This window comes from Lepisosteus platostomus, chromosome 16 (genome assembly GCF_059453375.1).
Source record: "Lepisosteus platostomus isolate fLepPlt1 chromosome 16, fLepPlt1.hap1, whole genome shotgun sequence".
Lineage (NCBI taxonomy): Eukaryota > Metazoa > Chordata > Actinopteri > Semionotiformes > Lepisosteidae > Lepisosteus > Lepisosteus platostomus.
The window spans coordinates 14,581,762-14,599,536 of NC_142626.1; the positions used below are offsets into that span (position 1 = coordinate 14,581,762).

The 17,775-nt window shown below is 44.5% G+C and overlaps 1 protein-coding gene and 1 gene segment (V, D, J or C); both read right to left on the reverse strand.

Annotated features, from left to right (window-relative positions):
• The window catches only part of LOC148646936 (interferon-induced protein 44-like), a 222,119-nt gene that overhangs the window by 100,827 nt on the left and 103,517 nt on the right, over positions 1-17,775 (reverse strand). The window lies entirely within an intron of this gene.
• Positions 11,588-17,775, reverse strand: part of LOC148646937 (Ig kappa chain V region K29-213-like) — a 619,354-nt gene continuing 613,166 nt past the window's right edge. Inside the window, 3 exon segments of the V gene segment in view lie at positions 11,588-11,629; positions 14,129-14,182; positions 14,628-14,761. Coding sequence covers positions 11,588-11,629; positions 14,129-14,182; positions 14,628-14,761 — 230 coding nt within the window.

The following is a 17,775-nucleotide window of genomic DNA, read 5'->3' on the forward strand; positions in this document are numbered from 1 at the left end:
TACGGTCAAATTACTTTTGAGCAACTAATAAGAAGCGCGAAACGGTATGCGTTTTAGTTTCGTTTTGTGCTGGGACCCGTGGATTGATTAGAGATATCAAGTACATACAAGTCATTTTTTAAATGTTGTAGTTCGTCTTGAAAAAATGTTACGAGTACATCATCTATCAACAATTACACAGGTTCTGCTTCCATATTGCTGATTTTGGTTACGTAATATTATTTTCTAGATTTCACGTTGTGAATATATGATTTGGGCAAACAGAGCCGCAAAGAAGTACATTATGGGTTGTTGTTGTTTTTTTGCAGTTTTATCTAGAACAAGCGATGCTTAAACCTTTGTCTGATTCTTGTGAAACTATCCACACGACAGTTACAGTACCTAGGAGTTGACTTCAGTGATGTCACTGATGGGATGTTTCTAAAAATCCATCCTCTGTAAAACGTCTTCTCTAGTTGTCCTGCATATGTATTCGCTAATGAAGCTGTGTTCTGAGCCTGGATCTCTACATTTCTGTATGAACCAGCTTAGAAGGCTAAAGACAGCTTGTGTTTAAATTGAGTGTAAGGCAATTTATGCTTCTAAAGTCATGGTCAGCATTTATTATTGTACTGTGCTGTAAACTTGTTCTGTGCCTAGTCACATTATTTTATAGCGTTTTTATAGCGTTATCAAATCCGGTGGCGCTGTGTGTTAGTTTCCTGACTCCCATGTCACATGGTCTGTGATTGAAACCTGTGAAACCGGTTTAATTCGTCACAGCCAGCACTCCGGCAGAGAGGGGGTTGTACTCGTAAAGTAGAAGCAGGCGAGATTTCCAGCGAAAGACACCTCCCCCTTCTTCAGGTGTGAGGGTCTTCTGCTCAGAATGAAACGCTAAAATGTAATGTAGGCTCTGAATGGGTTCAATTATGATTTGGGCTTGATTAAGGTCGCTGCCTTTCATCTAAAACCCTACTTGAATCCTTCTAAACTAAAAATCAGTGTTAGTGAGTTCTAAATAAAGAGGTATCCAGGTAACAGTGAAACAGGCGGACAGTCTGGGGAGATCGCCTGTTTTCCATGTAAATAGTTCCCTGGTTCCGCACCCCTTGGTGTTTCTCTCACTCTCTCTCGGGTCACCTGATCATTAGCTCGAAAGATTTCAGTGCTTTGTGTATATTCTAATGGTAGTGGGGGCAGGGTGTGTGGGAACAGGTTTGGTTGAAATTGCATTGGAGATCTATGGTCTTGACACCTGAAACATTTTCTCTGAAAGCATTTTCTTCGCAGTTTAACCGATCTTGTTACAGCATGTTACAGTTTACTATTATTAACCATATTAATTTTAGTGCTTAATGTAAAATCTTGTAAAAATATATTTTTATTGTTCAAATATACATTTAGTCTGACTATCATATAATAAGTTAAATACAAAACTAAAGAAAAAATAGGGTTAAATATAATTCAAAATATTTTGCTAACAATGTTAACTGTTTATGAATAATAAAATGTATTAACTAAGGAGTAGGATGGCACAGTTGTTAGTATGTTTTTTGTTTTGTTTCTTTTTCATAAATACAACAGTAGTACCTGATGTCTCAGTGGCTTTCAAAATTAAATTATGCATGCAAACCTGTGAACTAGAAAGATAACTAAGCTATCCATCTATTTATAATGGTGGCAAAGTGGTAAGCATTGCTATCTTGCAGCACTGGGATCCTAGGTTCAATTCCTGCCATCCTGTGTGTGTGGGGTTTACATGTTCTCTCTGGGTTACATGGTTTTTCTCCATATGTGTGATATGACTCCCTCTCGCACTCCAAAACATACTGGTGAGTTAATTGGTTTATGGGAAAACTGGCCCTGGTTTGTGTGTGTTTGTGTCTGTCTGTCCTGTGATGGACTGGCACTATATCCAGGGTGTATTCTGCCTTGTGTCCGTCGCTTACTGGGATAGGCTCCAAATCCTCTGTACTGGATAAAGAGATTAGAAATGGATGGAAGTAAAGGCACTGTGTGGATGGAACTATACACAGTGTTAGAAACCCACTATGAAATGGCAGCATCTCACTGAGAATAAAATATTTTATAGTGCTGGCTTAAGGAAACAGCCTTTCCACCTCTCTTGCACATCAGTATCCATACCTAGTTATTTAAACAAATTGCCTCTAATTATAAACATCTTAATATGCTGTCTCTGTGGATCCGCATCAGCTATGTTTGCCCATTCCTTCAATTCATGTGCATCCAACACACAGTTCAACGCTAGCAACTACACAAAATCTAAAATATGAGCTCTACTTGCCACTTACAATACCAACAGTACTAGCTAACTTTAGTAGTGACATTTTCATGGATCTTTTTAACAATAAAATTTACAACATCAGACTTCAGACACAATTAAACAGGCCTCAAAGAAGTCTGGTACAAACATTTTCAGCATGGAATAAACTGTTACTTTAATGGTATAAACCTTAAATGGATTCATATTCTCAATAAGATTTGGTGCTCAGTAACATGACTTAGAAAATGACAGAAGACATACGTATCATGCTTATCCTTCTATTTTTCATAATTGTAAACTCCTTAAGGCAGTTATATTTTCTCTGTTCTGACCTGGAGTTACAGAGAAATTTAAATTCTAATAAGAGATTTGTAATGAGGAAAGTCATACTAATCACTCATACCAGGATTTGCAATTACAATACAAATACTTTCTTTCTGTATGTGTTTATTTTGCAGTTTGAGTCTATGGCATTCCTTTGGGGGTCTATACTCCAAAGCATGACTTTTTTATGGGAACATGACATTTTTTTAAAGTCTTTTAATGCAAGCTTCATATAAACCCTTAGCAGTGGTTACTGTCTGGAGCAGGTACTTGAATGGCACAGATTCATTGAAATGATTCAATTTCTTTTGAAAATATTTGGGATAATACATATTCCAGAAATCACAGCCGTTGAATTATCCAGAAATTAATTTCTCTCAGGGTGTATTTAACCCCTCATGGATGGCATTGTATGAAATTAGTTTGTAGTTCCCCATTTGCCTCTATTATGAGATGCTGTGGACACTATTTTATACATTTTAGGAGTGTCCATAGGAAGGTATGTTCTAGAAAGAGTGAACTTCTGTTTTGCCATTATTTTTAATAAAATAATAATAATATTTTGACAGTACAAATATTTTTTTAATTCAATTAAACGGGCACAGTTAAGACATTAAATATACATATACATACTGTATACAGTACAGTTTGCATACGGTAATATGTTTATGTTACGCGATTAAAAAATAAATAAATAAAAATGAAAAGTCCAGCACCAGCTGGATTTGAACACACAACCTGCCAGTTGGTAGTCACGCACCTAGACCAGTAGGCTACAAGACAGCTCGCATGATCAGGCAGGCGAAACAGCCCTACACAGTTCTGCCGCAGTACACGGATATAATCATACCGTTATTAAATTCTTGAGATACGCGATTCCATATTATATTCCCTTTTAATCAAATTCTAAAAGTATGCTTGTTGACGTATCCGGTATCACGTTAGTTAAAGACTTCGAAGCTTACAATGTTTAGGGAGAAATGGAATACCGGTGTGTATTTTTCCTTGTGATATTTTAAGCTCTAGTTGAATGATAGGTGTCGCATTTTAAATCATTCTCGTAGTTAGAAATTATGAAACGCCCTGTTAAAAGCAAGGAAGTTTTTATGCCCCGTTGAAGTAAAACAAAATGCCTGACAAAGTATGGCTTGGACAGATTCCAAGTGCTTGTACAAATGTGCTAAAGAAATTATACTTTGAGTATACAGCTTGTCCAAAGTCATCCATTATTAATACTATTAGTAATATCTTCAGTAAAGGCTTTGATGCATAAATATTTCTGATAAAGGTAGGTTGTGTACTTTTGTCCAACTGAGCAATCTTGCTTTCATAAAATATACCAACATTTTAATGACTGATGATTAACATGCTGTAATACACAGTTCAAAATTAAAGGCTCGAATGCTGTACATGAGAGGTTAAGCTCCCCCTGGCGGTTTTACAAGGCTAGTCACGTGACACACGTGATACCGCGTGATACCCCGGTGGGCGTGTCGCGGTATGCCGTGAAATACCTCACCCATTTTGAATGGCTGCATCTGTATGTTTATGTTCCAAAATAAATATCGTTTATGACCTTCAGATGCGTTATGTTCCTCTTCTTTTTATGCTCAGCTACTAAAATTTCCCTTTAGTGGTAAAATTCCATATAAATATTCAAAACTAAGCGGATTAAAATGTGCACAGTAAAGACATTAAATGATTAAATCTTTTCACTACCAACCAATGCACCACGAGTGCCCCTGTCGGTCATTTTGGCTAGCCAATTACTTGCCCTGCGGTGCCCTGCGGGTTGGTTACTGCACGGCGGGTTTTTACCGCTCATTTTGAATGGCTGCATCTGTATACAGTAATGTGGTCATTTTATAAGCTTATTTGAAATTATATTAAAAATATTTTGTATTTATATTAATCATACAATGCAATGAAATATACAATAGCCTTTTTTATTTCAAGAAATAGTTTATTTAAACAATACAATTACAATAAGAATCATCGCTAATGCAATATTAATAATCAAATTAATAAAAAGACAGCTGAACCTTCTTCAATTATAAATATAGGACCAGATCTGTCAGTCCGTCAGAAAGTGTCATTCAAATGGTACCTGTAAGTTAAGATTCCGAGTCCAAAAAGTCACGTATCAAGCAGTAATATGAGACAAGTATCAGTATATTGCTGCAATCCTGAGGTTAATGAACAGAGTACGATTTATTCTGTTTTTAAGTAGTAGGTTTGAATTTTGTGGTTATCACAAGCATCTGGCACCTGTTAAATAATTTGAAGGTAATAATAATAATAATAATAATAATAATAATAATAATAATAATATTGTAAGTACTGACATAATTTGTTATTAATAGGTTTCTTTTTATGGTATATTGTAATTTTGTTAACTTATGAAGTTAAGCAAGAGTTTTTTGGCATATGGCTCTTAGTAACTGGTCTTTCTCTTGGGCTGTAGTCCAGGTCCTCAATGAGTCCCCCTGTTGCAATTTGGGGGGGGAGTTTTACTGATGAGTTTTCTTAACACCAGACCGTCGGCCAGAGTTTCAGTGCATCACATTGGGTCAGGTGGTCTTCAGCTCTCTGCTGTTTAATGCCTTGACTGGTCATGGCTTCGCCTGTCTGGTTCTGGATGTATTGAGCTCAACTGTTTCTTCCTTGCTCACCTACAAATGCTGCGCTAGATCTCCTGTTAGCTCGTCTGGCTGTCCATGGTCTGCGGTCACTCCCTGACTGCCTGTGTGCTGTTTCCCTGTCTGTGTGGGTGGAAGGGAGAGCCTGGGAGCAGTATGTGACCTGGACAGGGCAGGAGGACCACCTCCACCCTCTGCCCTTCATCTGACTGGTCCAGAAAACTAATGTCGGAATGAACCCGCTCTGCGTCTGAACTTTGCTGCTGCCCCCGAGCTGAAGACTGTTGTCTCGCAAAAGACGTGACCTCTTGCTTCCTGAAAGTCATTGCACTCCTGTTTGTCGATATCCCCCTGTGAGCTGCATTGTTGTGGCTTTCTGGGGACAAAGACACGTGCTCCCCAGTTCCCCTGCTCCATGGCCAAGGCTGTGAACTCAGAGGCCGGACCTGTCTGGTCAGTATGAGGAACTGTAGCTGCTTTGCTCATTTGTTCCTGCAGCACTTTCTCCTCCTTGTCAGTTTTGTTTGTCCCTCTTTTCCTGTCTCCCTCTGTCTCCATGGTGCAGTAATTATTTGGTGTTCTCTGTGATGGGGGAGGTGCAGTCCCTACTTTCACCCAGTTTTACTTTTTTTTTTCTGCCCCTGATCCTCCTCCTGCGGTGCTGTCTGGGCTCTGGGAAAGCAGGGTGGCTCATCTTGAGTATGTTTGACCCACCATCTTTGTTCCACACTGTCAGGCGTTTTTTCGAGTGGGAGAGCTGATGGCATTTCTGCCACTAAATCTCTCTTGTCCTTTGTGCTTTGAGTGCTCCTTCTCCTCTGTTGTGTCAGGGGCTCAGAGGAAAGTGAAGGAGTCTCTCTGCCTTTGTCTGGGGTACTTGACCTCACCTTGGCTGTCTATGGCGATATTGAGTCGTCAATGACATTTCTCCCTCCTGCCTTTGCTGCCATCTCTTTCTTTTTCCCTTTGTCCTGCAGTGGAACAGCAGTGGCTTCACAGTGTAGCGGTGAGGCTTAATAATAAGGCAGAATTAAGTGTTTCTGAGCTTTCCCAAATTAGGCCTCATTTCTCTGTTCATCTCTGTGGTGCAGCCACAGAGAAACCATTCATGCAAGGTGATTTAAGGTCCAAGGACAGCTCCCAAAGGGGGATGCACTTAGCTAAGCCTGGCTATCATGATCAATGGTCACCCATTGGCGCCTATCTGTCTAGGGAGTGCGAGTTGGACATCTGGATTGCATTCCTAAGTGTCAGGACTAAGTGACTCATATCTCACCTTGATCAACCAATCAGGGACCGGTAGGGCCGAGTAACCCACGTGGGACTCTGATGCCCATGGAACTTTCAGCCAATCAATGAGCTGAAGTTCCTCCAGGTAAAAACAGGCAACACAGAGAGCCTGAGAGATTCAACAAGATTCAGATCCAACAATTCTAAAGGGAATTCAAAGGAGAATTCCAGGGCAGGACGGCCCAGGAGCAGAAGGCTCCCAAGGGCAGGACATTCTCGCAGCGCGCCTCCTGACCATCCTGAGACTCAGCCCGGACAACCATGGAACGGCCAGTGTGTCCGAGTGCCAGAACTTTCCTTTGTTCTAAGAGTCTAGAGTGGAGGTTGCCAGAGAGTAACCAGCAGCAGGCCTCGTGAACAGGTCGGAACTGTGGACAGCTGAATCACTATTCAGAACAATCTCTTCATCAGGAACGAACCGGTCCTCTTCCTGACTTGCTGGGACCCACAGTCATCTTTTCTCCTGTGCACAAACTTTGCTAGTTAAAGCCAACAGTGAGCATCAGCAGCGCACCGTCGCAAGCCGCACATCACAGCCTGGCACGGAGCCAGAGAGCGCAGATTGGACAGCAACAAGCCTGCAACTGTCTCTTTGTGCCCGCAGGAGATCTGAATCCCCAAAGATTGGATGAGTATTCAACTTCAATGCATTACAGCTCGAGGATTCAATTGTTATCCCAACCAGTTGATATCAATTTAATTCCTAAGGGTTATGTACTTGTTTCGAGTATCTAATGTAGAAGTTATAACTAAGTTCATTTACGAAACGGTCTTAATGAATGAAATACTGAACGTATGTCCTCTTGATATGTGTAACACTTCGTAACTGATTGAATATATATCTTTTGTATTCTGATAACCCTCTCGATAAGATCTGTTAGGTTTATATGCATATTCTATGTATTAATAAATGTATCCTCGTGTATTAGTACCTGTGTGTGCGCGTTGTTTGAGTTATGTCGCATGGTTGGATTCTAAAGCCATCAAAAGAATCAACTTTGTGATTTACTGCTACAATTAATAATTGTCTCAGTAAATGCCCAAACCCTACAGAACTGGTGCCTTCAGAGAGCCACTATGATTACATATTTGGCGTCCCTGAACCGGCATAATCTACAACAGGAACTTGGTGTCCTTCTTCCCGAGTCTTTTCTGCACACTGCTGAATTTGTATTCACTACACATTTGTCTTTATCAATCCGATCTTTACCCATATCTTCTTCTCTGAATGTGTTTGCTGTAGCACATATTTGTCCTGCATCTCTTGACATTAAGTTCAGACTCATTTGTCACCTTCTGCTTCTCTGTTCCTGTCTTCTGCCTTTCCAAATCATTCCCCTGTGGGTGAAGGGGCAGTGTGGCAGGAACAGGGCTCTGTGAAGCTCCTGTAGAGCAGAGTGTTCTCTGTGTCTGTGATTCGTGCAACAGCAGGGGTTCAGCACCCTGCTCTGCATCTCGTGTATCTCTTCACCTTTGTTAATTTTGTCACAAATATCATATTTTCCTGCTGGCTCATTCTTTGTTTTTTCAATCTCATACTCACCCCTGGCACCATTTTCACTATGTTGCTTATTTTCATCCTTTGGTGTTTCATTGTCATCTGTAGGTTCTCCCTCTTTCTCCTAATTTCCCATGTCCTCATTTTCTTCAGGAGTCCTTTCCTCATCCCTGTCCTCCAACTCCTTAATTCCTTCTTCTCCTTTTAATTTATTGTCATTATTGGCTATATCTGCTTGTTCATAGTTTTGCTGATGATCTTCTGTTGGAGTTTTCTCCTCTCCTTTTCTGTGCTGTGGGAGCTCAGCAGGGATGGAGCTGCTCTCTAGCCCAGATTCCTGTAGTGGCCCGAGCCTGTTCTGTTGTTCTGTCCGAGGTTCTGAACGGTCTGTGTTCTCTCTTGCTGGCACTGACAAGTTTGGCATCTCTTGTCTCAGAGTTTTAGTTGATATAAGTTCTTGGTCATTCTTTTTGTCTTTCTCTTGATGCTGGGTGTTATTTTTGTTAAGTGTCTCACTTGTGCTGGACTGAATTTGGGAGGCTTCACAGAGGTCCTCACAAGCTGGGCTGTTGGCTGCAGACTCTCTTTTGCCCCCAAGTGTTGTTTCTGAAGGCCTGCTCTTGACCCAGGCTCTTCCAGCTCTTCTGTTCCTATTTTGTCTCAGGATCTTGCTTTTGATCAGGTTTTTGCCCTTCCTCTCCTTTGCTCTCTTTTTGTCCTCCTCCTCTCCGTCTTGCTCCTTCCTCTTCGATCAGCTTTCGTGTCTGTTTTTCTCTGACAGTCCCATAGTGTAAAATTACAGGACACACACTGGAAACAGTGTAGTGTGTTTCCCATTGCAGCTCTTGCTTCAGACTGAAAAGAAAATCTGCTTGTCAGGCAACTTCAAAATTTCATGAGTGACATCATCGGTGACATCGTAATGGGGTCTTTTGTGATGTCACTTAATGGAGAGATTGTATTGAATTTCATAACTTTACCTTATGCCCTATTTGGGATTTTCCCCCCTTTTCAGTCATGTAAACACATTTCTAAACCTTTCGTCTAAACATACATGTTTCTGTTTTGAGAAGATTGCAATATGTGAAAACATCCAATATTGTGCATATATGTGCAGCCATTCAAAATGCACGACAAACCCGTACCGCACGCAACTACCCACAAGCCACCGCCGTCTACCGCGGTAAGTGATTGGCTGGCCAAAATGACCGACATGGGCACCCGTGGTGCATTGGTCGGTAGTGAAAAGATTTAATCATTTAATCTCTTTACTGTGCACATTTGAATCTGCTTAGTATTGAATATGTATATGAAATTTTACCACCAAAGGGAAAGTTTAGTAGCTGAGCTTAAAAAGAAGAGGAGCATAATGCATCTGAAGGTCATAAACGATATTAATTTAGGAACATAAACGTATTACTGTATGTAAACTGTACTGTATTTGGCTGGTCTTGGTAGTTTAAAGAAAAAAAAAACACCAGTCTTCCATTTCTCCCTAAACATTTTAAGCATCAAAGTTTTATGAAACGGTACGCAAATATGCGATTGCTGTATAGAATGAATTTTAATTTAAAAAATTATTTAACATGAAAATTAAGCTGTTTTCATTCCTCCGGCTGAGAATATAGTCACTCGTTGCTACGCAACGCAGAAACACATCCACAGGTAACTGGCAAAGAGAGGACATTAGCTAGCCAATATGATAAAGGAATAAATTATTTTTTTTATTTCTTTTGCACATTTATTTGAACATTTCCATCGATTGTACAAGCACTTGAAAACTTTCCAATCCCTAGTTCGTCTGCATTTTCTTTTACGCTCTGGGCATTCTCCAGGTCTGGCGACAGTCTGTGTCTTCTATAACAGACAATCTCCCTTGCTTTTAACCTAGCGTTTAATAATTTCCTAAAATTAAAGTGATTTAAACTATGCGACAGAATTTGGGGTCTCCCTATACCAGAGATTACGGTAGGCTTCAGAATGGTGATTGGCTGACACTATCTGACACCCCTCTGACTGGGAAAAAAAGACCTGCTGATCTGTTCTACATACCAGAAAGACAACACCATACAGTATGTTGTTTCTATTCGAAACGTATATTTTAAAAGTTTAATTAAGAAGTAAAAACCTTACAGCGTACACAGGTTTCTAAGCTGAATAGGAGGAAGAAAAATCACCCGTGTTCCGCGCATAAAAAGTGGTTATTAACTATCGAAACCTGTTTTATTCTCTTATTTTTATTTAGATTAAGAGTTCCCGTCACCCCCATTTCTATTTAAATCGCAAACCCGTGTTTAATTAAATATTTTTATTGATTCACAATCTGGCAATGCAACGTAAATCGTTATCTTTGTCTTCTGCATAATAATGTTCACCTCTCTGTCCAGCAAATTAATAATAAACTTTTATTTTCGTCGTCTCCGTTTTAAAGGTACCCCCGGCGCGGAAGAATTTGACCTCGGAAAGTTTACCCAATATTGTATTTCATTGCACTTTGACAGATTGTCTTTAAATTAATTGTTGTCAGAATATCCCCACCTCCAAACAAGAACAAAATTGCAACGATTTTATTAACTCGTTGTTTCAGTAACTTAAAGTATATATTTAAAGTAATAATTTAACAATATATTGTAACGCCCTCGCCTGGTGGTGAGGAGGAAGTGCCCCTAGGCGCTCGTAGTACCGCTGGGCATGCTGGGAGTGGTAGCCGGGGAGAGTCTGAGGGTCAGCACGATGACCAGCGGCTGACCCTACCTGTTTAAATAATGTTCTAGTAGTTCTAGTGCCCTGTGTAGTCTTATAAGAGTATAGCGTGTTGTTAAGTAATTACCACTGAAGAAAGATGTGAAGACGGGGGTTTGAATTTAATCCTTTCTGTATGAGGTTTAGACTTCTAAGTCACAAGCTGGGGTTTATGGCAGGAAAGGGGGTTAACTGATAAGGATTGCAGATGCAAGCTAGGAACCCCCCTGGGTGTAATCTTAAACTGACCATTTGGCCAGGACATCGTAAACTGGCCAAATACCATGAACCCCCCTCTTTACCATCAGACCGAGTGACGTCAGAAACAGAGAAGAAGACACTATATAACCCAAAAGTTTGTAACAGTACGGGGAACAATACTTCGGTTTTGTTGTTTCTTGCGGGAAACAAGACTTCGGCTTTATTGTTCCTTGCATGCAATAAACTCATCTGTTTTACTTCATCTCGGGATCAAGAACCTTATTCGTTCTGTTACAACACCACCCTAAAGATGTGTACATGTTCCGTCAGTCTCATCATGTGCGTGTCTATCCTATGTTTAGTTTTGAATGGTTGTTAATGAATAAAGCTAGCGCTTAGTTTGTTAATCGCGTCTCCACTGGTCCTTTGTTCTGAAAAGAACCTGTAAACGCTACATTGGTGTCAGAAGCGGGCAGGATGGACAAATCGTGGTAGACATTACCCGGTTCTGTTAACGCATCGGCAGCGCACATAGGGAGCCTGAGCAACTCCTGGGTGCGACAGGTGGCCACAGCCCTTACCAGGGCTATCCAATAGTGGTCCCGGTAGAATTGGGGCGACTGGCCGCTACTCCTGGTCAGCGGGCGGCCCAGAGAGAGGATACTCTCCCTGCCGGAGCCAATCAGCGATTCCCACACCCATTGGCGCGGGTGCGACCAGGTCGCTACGATGGGGAAGCGCCTTGGGAAACCTACAAGGCGTAGTTCCAGCTCACGGCCTGGACGAATGGCTGGAGCCGGGCGGAGATGGCCGGCCACCTGGCGGCGGCGCTGGACGGAGCGGCCTGCCAGGTGCTCCTGGACATACACGGCGCTGGCAGCAGCTCTCCAGCTGCGCTTCGGTGTGGAGGAGGCGCCGGACTTGATGCGGGAGAGGCTGGCCCTGCGGTGGCGCCGACCAGGAGAGCGACTGGGCCCGGTTGCCGTTGATGTCACGTTCCTCGTCCACCAACTTTTCCTCGGGAGGCGCAGTGGGAGATGGCTCTCCAGGCCTTTCTCAAGGCCCTCTCACCCGAGGAGCTGCGGCGCCACGTGCAGCTGGCTGCACCAACATCGCTGGAGCAGGCCTTGGCCCTTGCTACACGGGCTGAGGCCATGTTCGGGGTGGCTGGAAGCACCAGCAGACGCAGTGCGCCCTGCCGGCTGACCGAGGCGGCGACGGAGGAATCCAGCGAGGGGGAAGAGGAGCTAGCCCGTGCAGCGACCCCCGCGGAAGAGCCCCGCACGCTGATTTGCAACCACTGCGGGAAGAGGGGACACCGAGCCCGGTTCTCCCGGGCACCCCAACCTCGCACTCCTCGATCGGCGTCGGGAAACGGGAACGGGAACGGGGCGGCTCAGCGCGGGGAAGGCCGCCCCTTGAACACCTCAACCCTCGCTCCGGAGAGCGCTGTTAAGACCGGCCAGTTTGGACTTGAGCCGGCAGGAGTTGGTTTGGCAGGGGGAGCGACTTCACCTGGTGGAGGGCAGGCCCGGAGAAGGCCGAGGGACGCGGAAAAAGAGGCAGTGGCGGCTGCGGCAGTCGCCGGGGCAGAACAGGCCTGCGAGCCCGGGAGCGAGCGGGCCGGATCCTGCACCCGCGTCAGCTGGGGGACCAGACAAGGCGGCGGCGGCGGGGGCCGAGCGTTGCGTGGAAGCGAGGCACGCCGTTGAGGACCTCTACCAGCGGAGCTGCGAGGGCCTCGATCAGGACCAGCGGTAGCGGCTCCAGGAGCTACTCGCCCAGAACGAGGATCTCTTTGCGGCGAGAGATGAGGACTGCACCTGCACTGCCCTGGTCCAACACGAAATCAACATCGGCGACGCTTGGCCCATCCACATCTCACCTTGACGCATGGTTCACGCCAAGCGGACTGCCGCCGAGGAAAAGATCCGGGAGATGGCAGCAGCGGGGGTGATTGAGCCCTCCGCGAGCCCGTGGTCGGCGCCAGCTGTACGGGTACAAAAAAAAGACGGCTCGTGGAGGTTCTGCGTCAACTACCGCAAGCTGAACGAGGTCACCCGGAAAGATTCCTACCCCCTGCCGAGGATAGATGACGCCCTGGACTACATCACCGGGTCGACCTGGTTCAGATCCCTGGACCTCCGCTGTGGCTACTGGCAGGTACCGCTTGCTCCCGATGCTAGCCCGAAGACAGCCTTTTCCATCGGCCAGGGCCTCTGGCAGTTTACTGTCATGCCTTTTGGCCTGTGCAATGCCCCAGCGACGTTCGAGAGGCTGATGGAGAGGGTGCTGGCATCGGTCCTGCGGAACCAATGTGTGCTGTATCTGGACGATCTGCTGGTTCATGCCCGGGGTTTCGACCAGGCCTTGACGAACCTCCAGGCGGTACTGGTCTGCATCCGCCGTGCTGGCCTGAGGCTCAACCCCCGCAAGTGCCTGCGGTGGGAGGTGACCTTCCTGGGACATGTTGTTGGACCGCGAGGGGTGGCTACGGACCCAGGTAAGGTCGCCGCAGTGAGGGGCTGGCCGACTCCCCGCACCGTCGCAGAGCTGCGCAGCTTTCTGGGGTTGGCCTCGTACTACCGGAGGTTCGTCCCGGACTTTGCCAGCCCCGCTGCACCGCCTCACCGACAAGGGCCGTCGTTTCGACTGGGACTTGGACTGTGAGACAGCCTTCGGCGGGTTGCGTGAAGCTCTGGTGGGGGCCCCCGTGTTGGCCTACCCTGACCCGCGGTTACCGTATGTTCTCGATACCGACGCGAGTAACTCGGGGGTGAGTGCGGTGTTGGCGCAGGAAGGGCCAGATGGGGAGCGCGTAGTGGCCTACTATAGTCGGGCTTTGACTAGGGCTGAACGGAACTACTGCGTGACCTGTCGCGAGCTGCTGGCGGTGATGGTGGCGGTCCACCACTTCAGGCCGTACCTGTTCGGGACCCGGTTCAGGCTGAGGAACGACCATGCGTCCCTCACCTGGCTGCTCCACTTTAAGGAGCCGGAGGGGTAAATGGCGCGATGGATAGAGATCCTGCAGGAGTACAACTTCACTGTCGTGCACCGTGCGGGGTCTCGCCATCTCAATGCTGACGCTCTCTCGCGGCGCCCCTGCGAGGCCGCGGACTGCCACCACTGCGCCCGGTGGGAGCAGCGTGAGGAGGCTGTCCGCACCGTGGCGGAGTCGAGCACCGTGGCCTCGGCCCGGGAGGGGCCGCGGGGGGTGGGCTTGTCAGACCTGGCACAGCGTCAGGCAGCTGATCCTGACGTGGGGCCGATGCTCCGCACAAAGGGCCGGAGGCCTACACCCTCCCGGACCAGAGTGCCCCCACGGTGGCCGATGCACTGCTGGAGGGGATGTTTGGGGGTACCGGAGGAGTTACACAGTGACCAGGGGTGTAACTTTGAGTCCCAGGTCTTCGCCAGAGTGTGCCAGCGCCTGGGGATCACTAAGACGCGGACCACACCGCTGCATCCCCAGAGCAACGGGTTGGTGGAGCGGTTTAATCGGACGCTCGCCACCCAGCTGGCCACCCTGGTGTCCCGGCACCAACGGGACTGGGACCGCCACCTCCCCCTTGCACTCTGGGCGTATAGGACCGCGGTCCAGGAATCCACCGGGTGCACCCCAGCCTCGCTCATGCTGGGCCGGGAAATGCGAACCCGGGTGGACCTGGTCTTCGGCCCGCCGCCCGGAGACGGGTCTGAACCGCCGGCTGGACCAGACTACGAGTGGGGCCGAGTTGGCAGACAGCTCAATGGGGGACGGGGGGAACAGCGACACTGTGGGCTTCACGGTGGCGCCGGCTGGGAGAGAGCGAGACAGAGCAGGGCAGAGAGTCAGGACTGGTGTACAGCAGAAGACTGAGCCTCACTAACTTTGACAACACACACCGCACTTTGGGACTCCTAGAAACACCACATGCGCTTTTAAACAAAGATCAGGTTTCCTTCTACTCCTGTATCTGTAGTTTTGAAACCCAACAATTAACATCAATACATATATTTTAAAGTTACACATATTATAAATGAGAATGCTTTCAAAGAGCCCCTTGACATCCTCAGATCAATGTGCTACAAGTATTCTAGTGAGCCGGACAGGTCTGTGCTTGTTTGGAGCCTTTCTGAGGTTCTGATAACTCATCACTGGAATCATGGCGCCTGAGTTCTCTGCACCAGGTGTCCTGGACCAGCCTGGCCTCCAAGCTGTGACCCTGAGCAGCCTGTTCGCCTCTCATACAGATAGAACAGGTCTGCTGAATCAGCCAGCCCAGTTTCCAATGAGTTCACTGAAACTTAGACAGAGCCACCAAGGGAACTAACTCCCCATTCTACCTGCTGCTGAAATTCAGAATCAACAAATAGTGATTATTTTAGGAGGATTGTCTGCATGAAAGAATTGAAATAAGCTAATGCAGAATCTTCTCAATTTATAGACAACATGTATTAATATATCTGCAACACATACTTCACAGGATCTTATTAAACATTATACTGTAAATGTCACTTCTCTGTGCTGTAAACTAAACTTTAGCTGTGGAGGTAATTGTTAGCTGAGACTGAAAAAAGCACATGCTGATGCTGGTCTGGACTTGAGTAGTGCTGGAATAATTTTCATTTGTTACAAAATGTGACAAGAATCATGTAAACACACATGCTTGCAGTGTATAAGCACTTTAAAATGATTTTTTGAGTTCGTATATAAATTAAAGTCTAATAGTATCGTTAGGCATTATTAATTAAACAACTGCGCTAGGTCTGTCATCTGTGTTCCACTTCATGCTTTACTGAGCAGCACAGCAGTGGAAAATGTGTCTGAAGAAACAGCTGCAACAAAACCTGAAGATATAAATTAAAATACTTTCACAAGGTTCATAAAATAACTTCAACACTTTTGATCATGTGCTGATCAGTACATTAGAAGTCATCAATTTCTACACATAAAAAAGTATAAAAGGCAGTTTGTCCGTGATTACGTTCTCAAATACTATTTTTTCAGCAGCCCATCTGATCATTACTTGATCGTTTATAGATAATTAAAGATAGCAGTTGTGGATTGCAAGTATATTAATATATTAATATGAACATACTGTAGTGCATTATACTAATATCAATATCATTATTAATTGTATTACTACTATAACAAAGGTGATTAATCAACTGAAATTAATTTAATTTAATATTGAAAATAATGATGATGATTTATAAATTCCTACACTATTCTAGTGTTACCGGAAGTAGTAGATATTGAATGTTGATCATTTCTATCTTTACATAATGTCTCTGTCTAAGGAAAAAGCAACAGTATCTTTAGAAAACCATTCCATCGCAAATGGGGTGAATTTTAAAATGCCAGTTGACCTCAGCCTCAACAGTGACAGCAGCCTCCAGTTCAGTTAGATTCTGTTTCTGTTGATCAGTAAAGGTGTATTGAAAAATAGCCTTACTTCTGATGAAGATCAAAACTGCCTTGCAATTGCTTTTAATCATATTTAAAAATTGTATACTTTAGAGCCTAAAGAGGTTTTGTTTTTCTCTGCTGAGTAAATACAATAAAAGAAAAAAAAAAAACAGTTTTCTTCACCAGTCCTGTCTGAGTCTAATCACTGCAGTCTTTATGTCAAATCTGACTGGCAATAGGAATTCATTAGTATTAGGAACACCACTATTAGTGGAGTTTTGGCGGTTTGTTTTTAGCCTGCATAGAAAATTAAATGAAGTGCCTGATCTTGATTTACTTTTAGAAACCTGGCACAAAATACAATAAAACAGATTTCAGACACTGACACTGGGAGTGGAAACATTCTTCCCTGTTTGAACATTTATAAAAAGCATTTTTGAATTGATGACCACTAGAAAAGCTGGGGGTAATTTTGAGTTCAGAAGACTTGAACAAAAAGTTCAGAGAAGACTTTGAAAGCCAACCTGAACACAGCACACGGCTGATTGTGATTATTACAGCTGGACATGTCACAGAAGAGACTGGGCTAGAGCTGATTCAAAAGTAAGCAGGTTCTGAAGCATAATGTTACAGGACAGACTGGCTCCAGGAGAAATTAAAGATTCTAAACTGCTAAAATGTAAAAATTCCAGGACTTTCAAGTCAGCTGAGTTGAGAGAAAGAAGAGAAGTCACTTACATTTCACCACCACCTTGGTTCCTTGTCCGAAAGTGAGCCACAGTGTTATATTACCATAGAGAGGCTGTACAAAAACCTCCAGAGAGAGCATCCAGCTCTCCAGTGCACTGCCTGCTCTATGATCACTTGAATTCCATAACTTTAATATCTCAGTTTAGTTAATGGTGATATTACTGTGCTGCTACAAAATACCTCTTTTGTAAGTGAACATGCTGAGTTTGAGTCTTTCCTCTTTTGTTTTTATAACTAAGAGCATGAATTAAACTGTACATTCAGATCTCTTAACAAAGAACGTTTGTGTGAAAGCTTCTTTTCCCTGTGAAAGAATCAGCATTAATTTCATGAACCAGCCCAGAAGACTGGGTCAACCAAGATCGTTGAGGATCATGAGAGAGGAAAATCCCACAAAAGAAGCTTGACTGAACCAACTCCTGTCCTGACAAGATTTCCCTCCTCAACCATAAATATTCTGTTCTGTACATCAGTTAAAAATGACCAAGATCAGGAGGCACAAAGCACACTGGATCGCAGTTAAAACATCATAAAAACATTTGAAAAGACAAGGAAAGTCTGCCGAGTTGAGAGAAAGAATAGAAGTCACTTACATTTCACCACCACCTTGGTTCCTTGCCCGAAAGTCCACCACAGTGTTTAATTACCACAGAGAGGCTGTACAAAAACC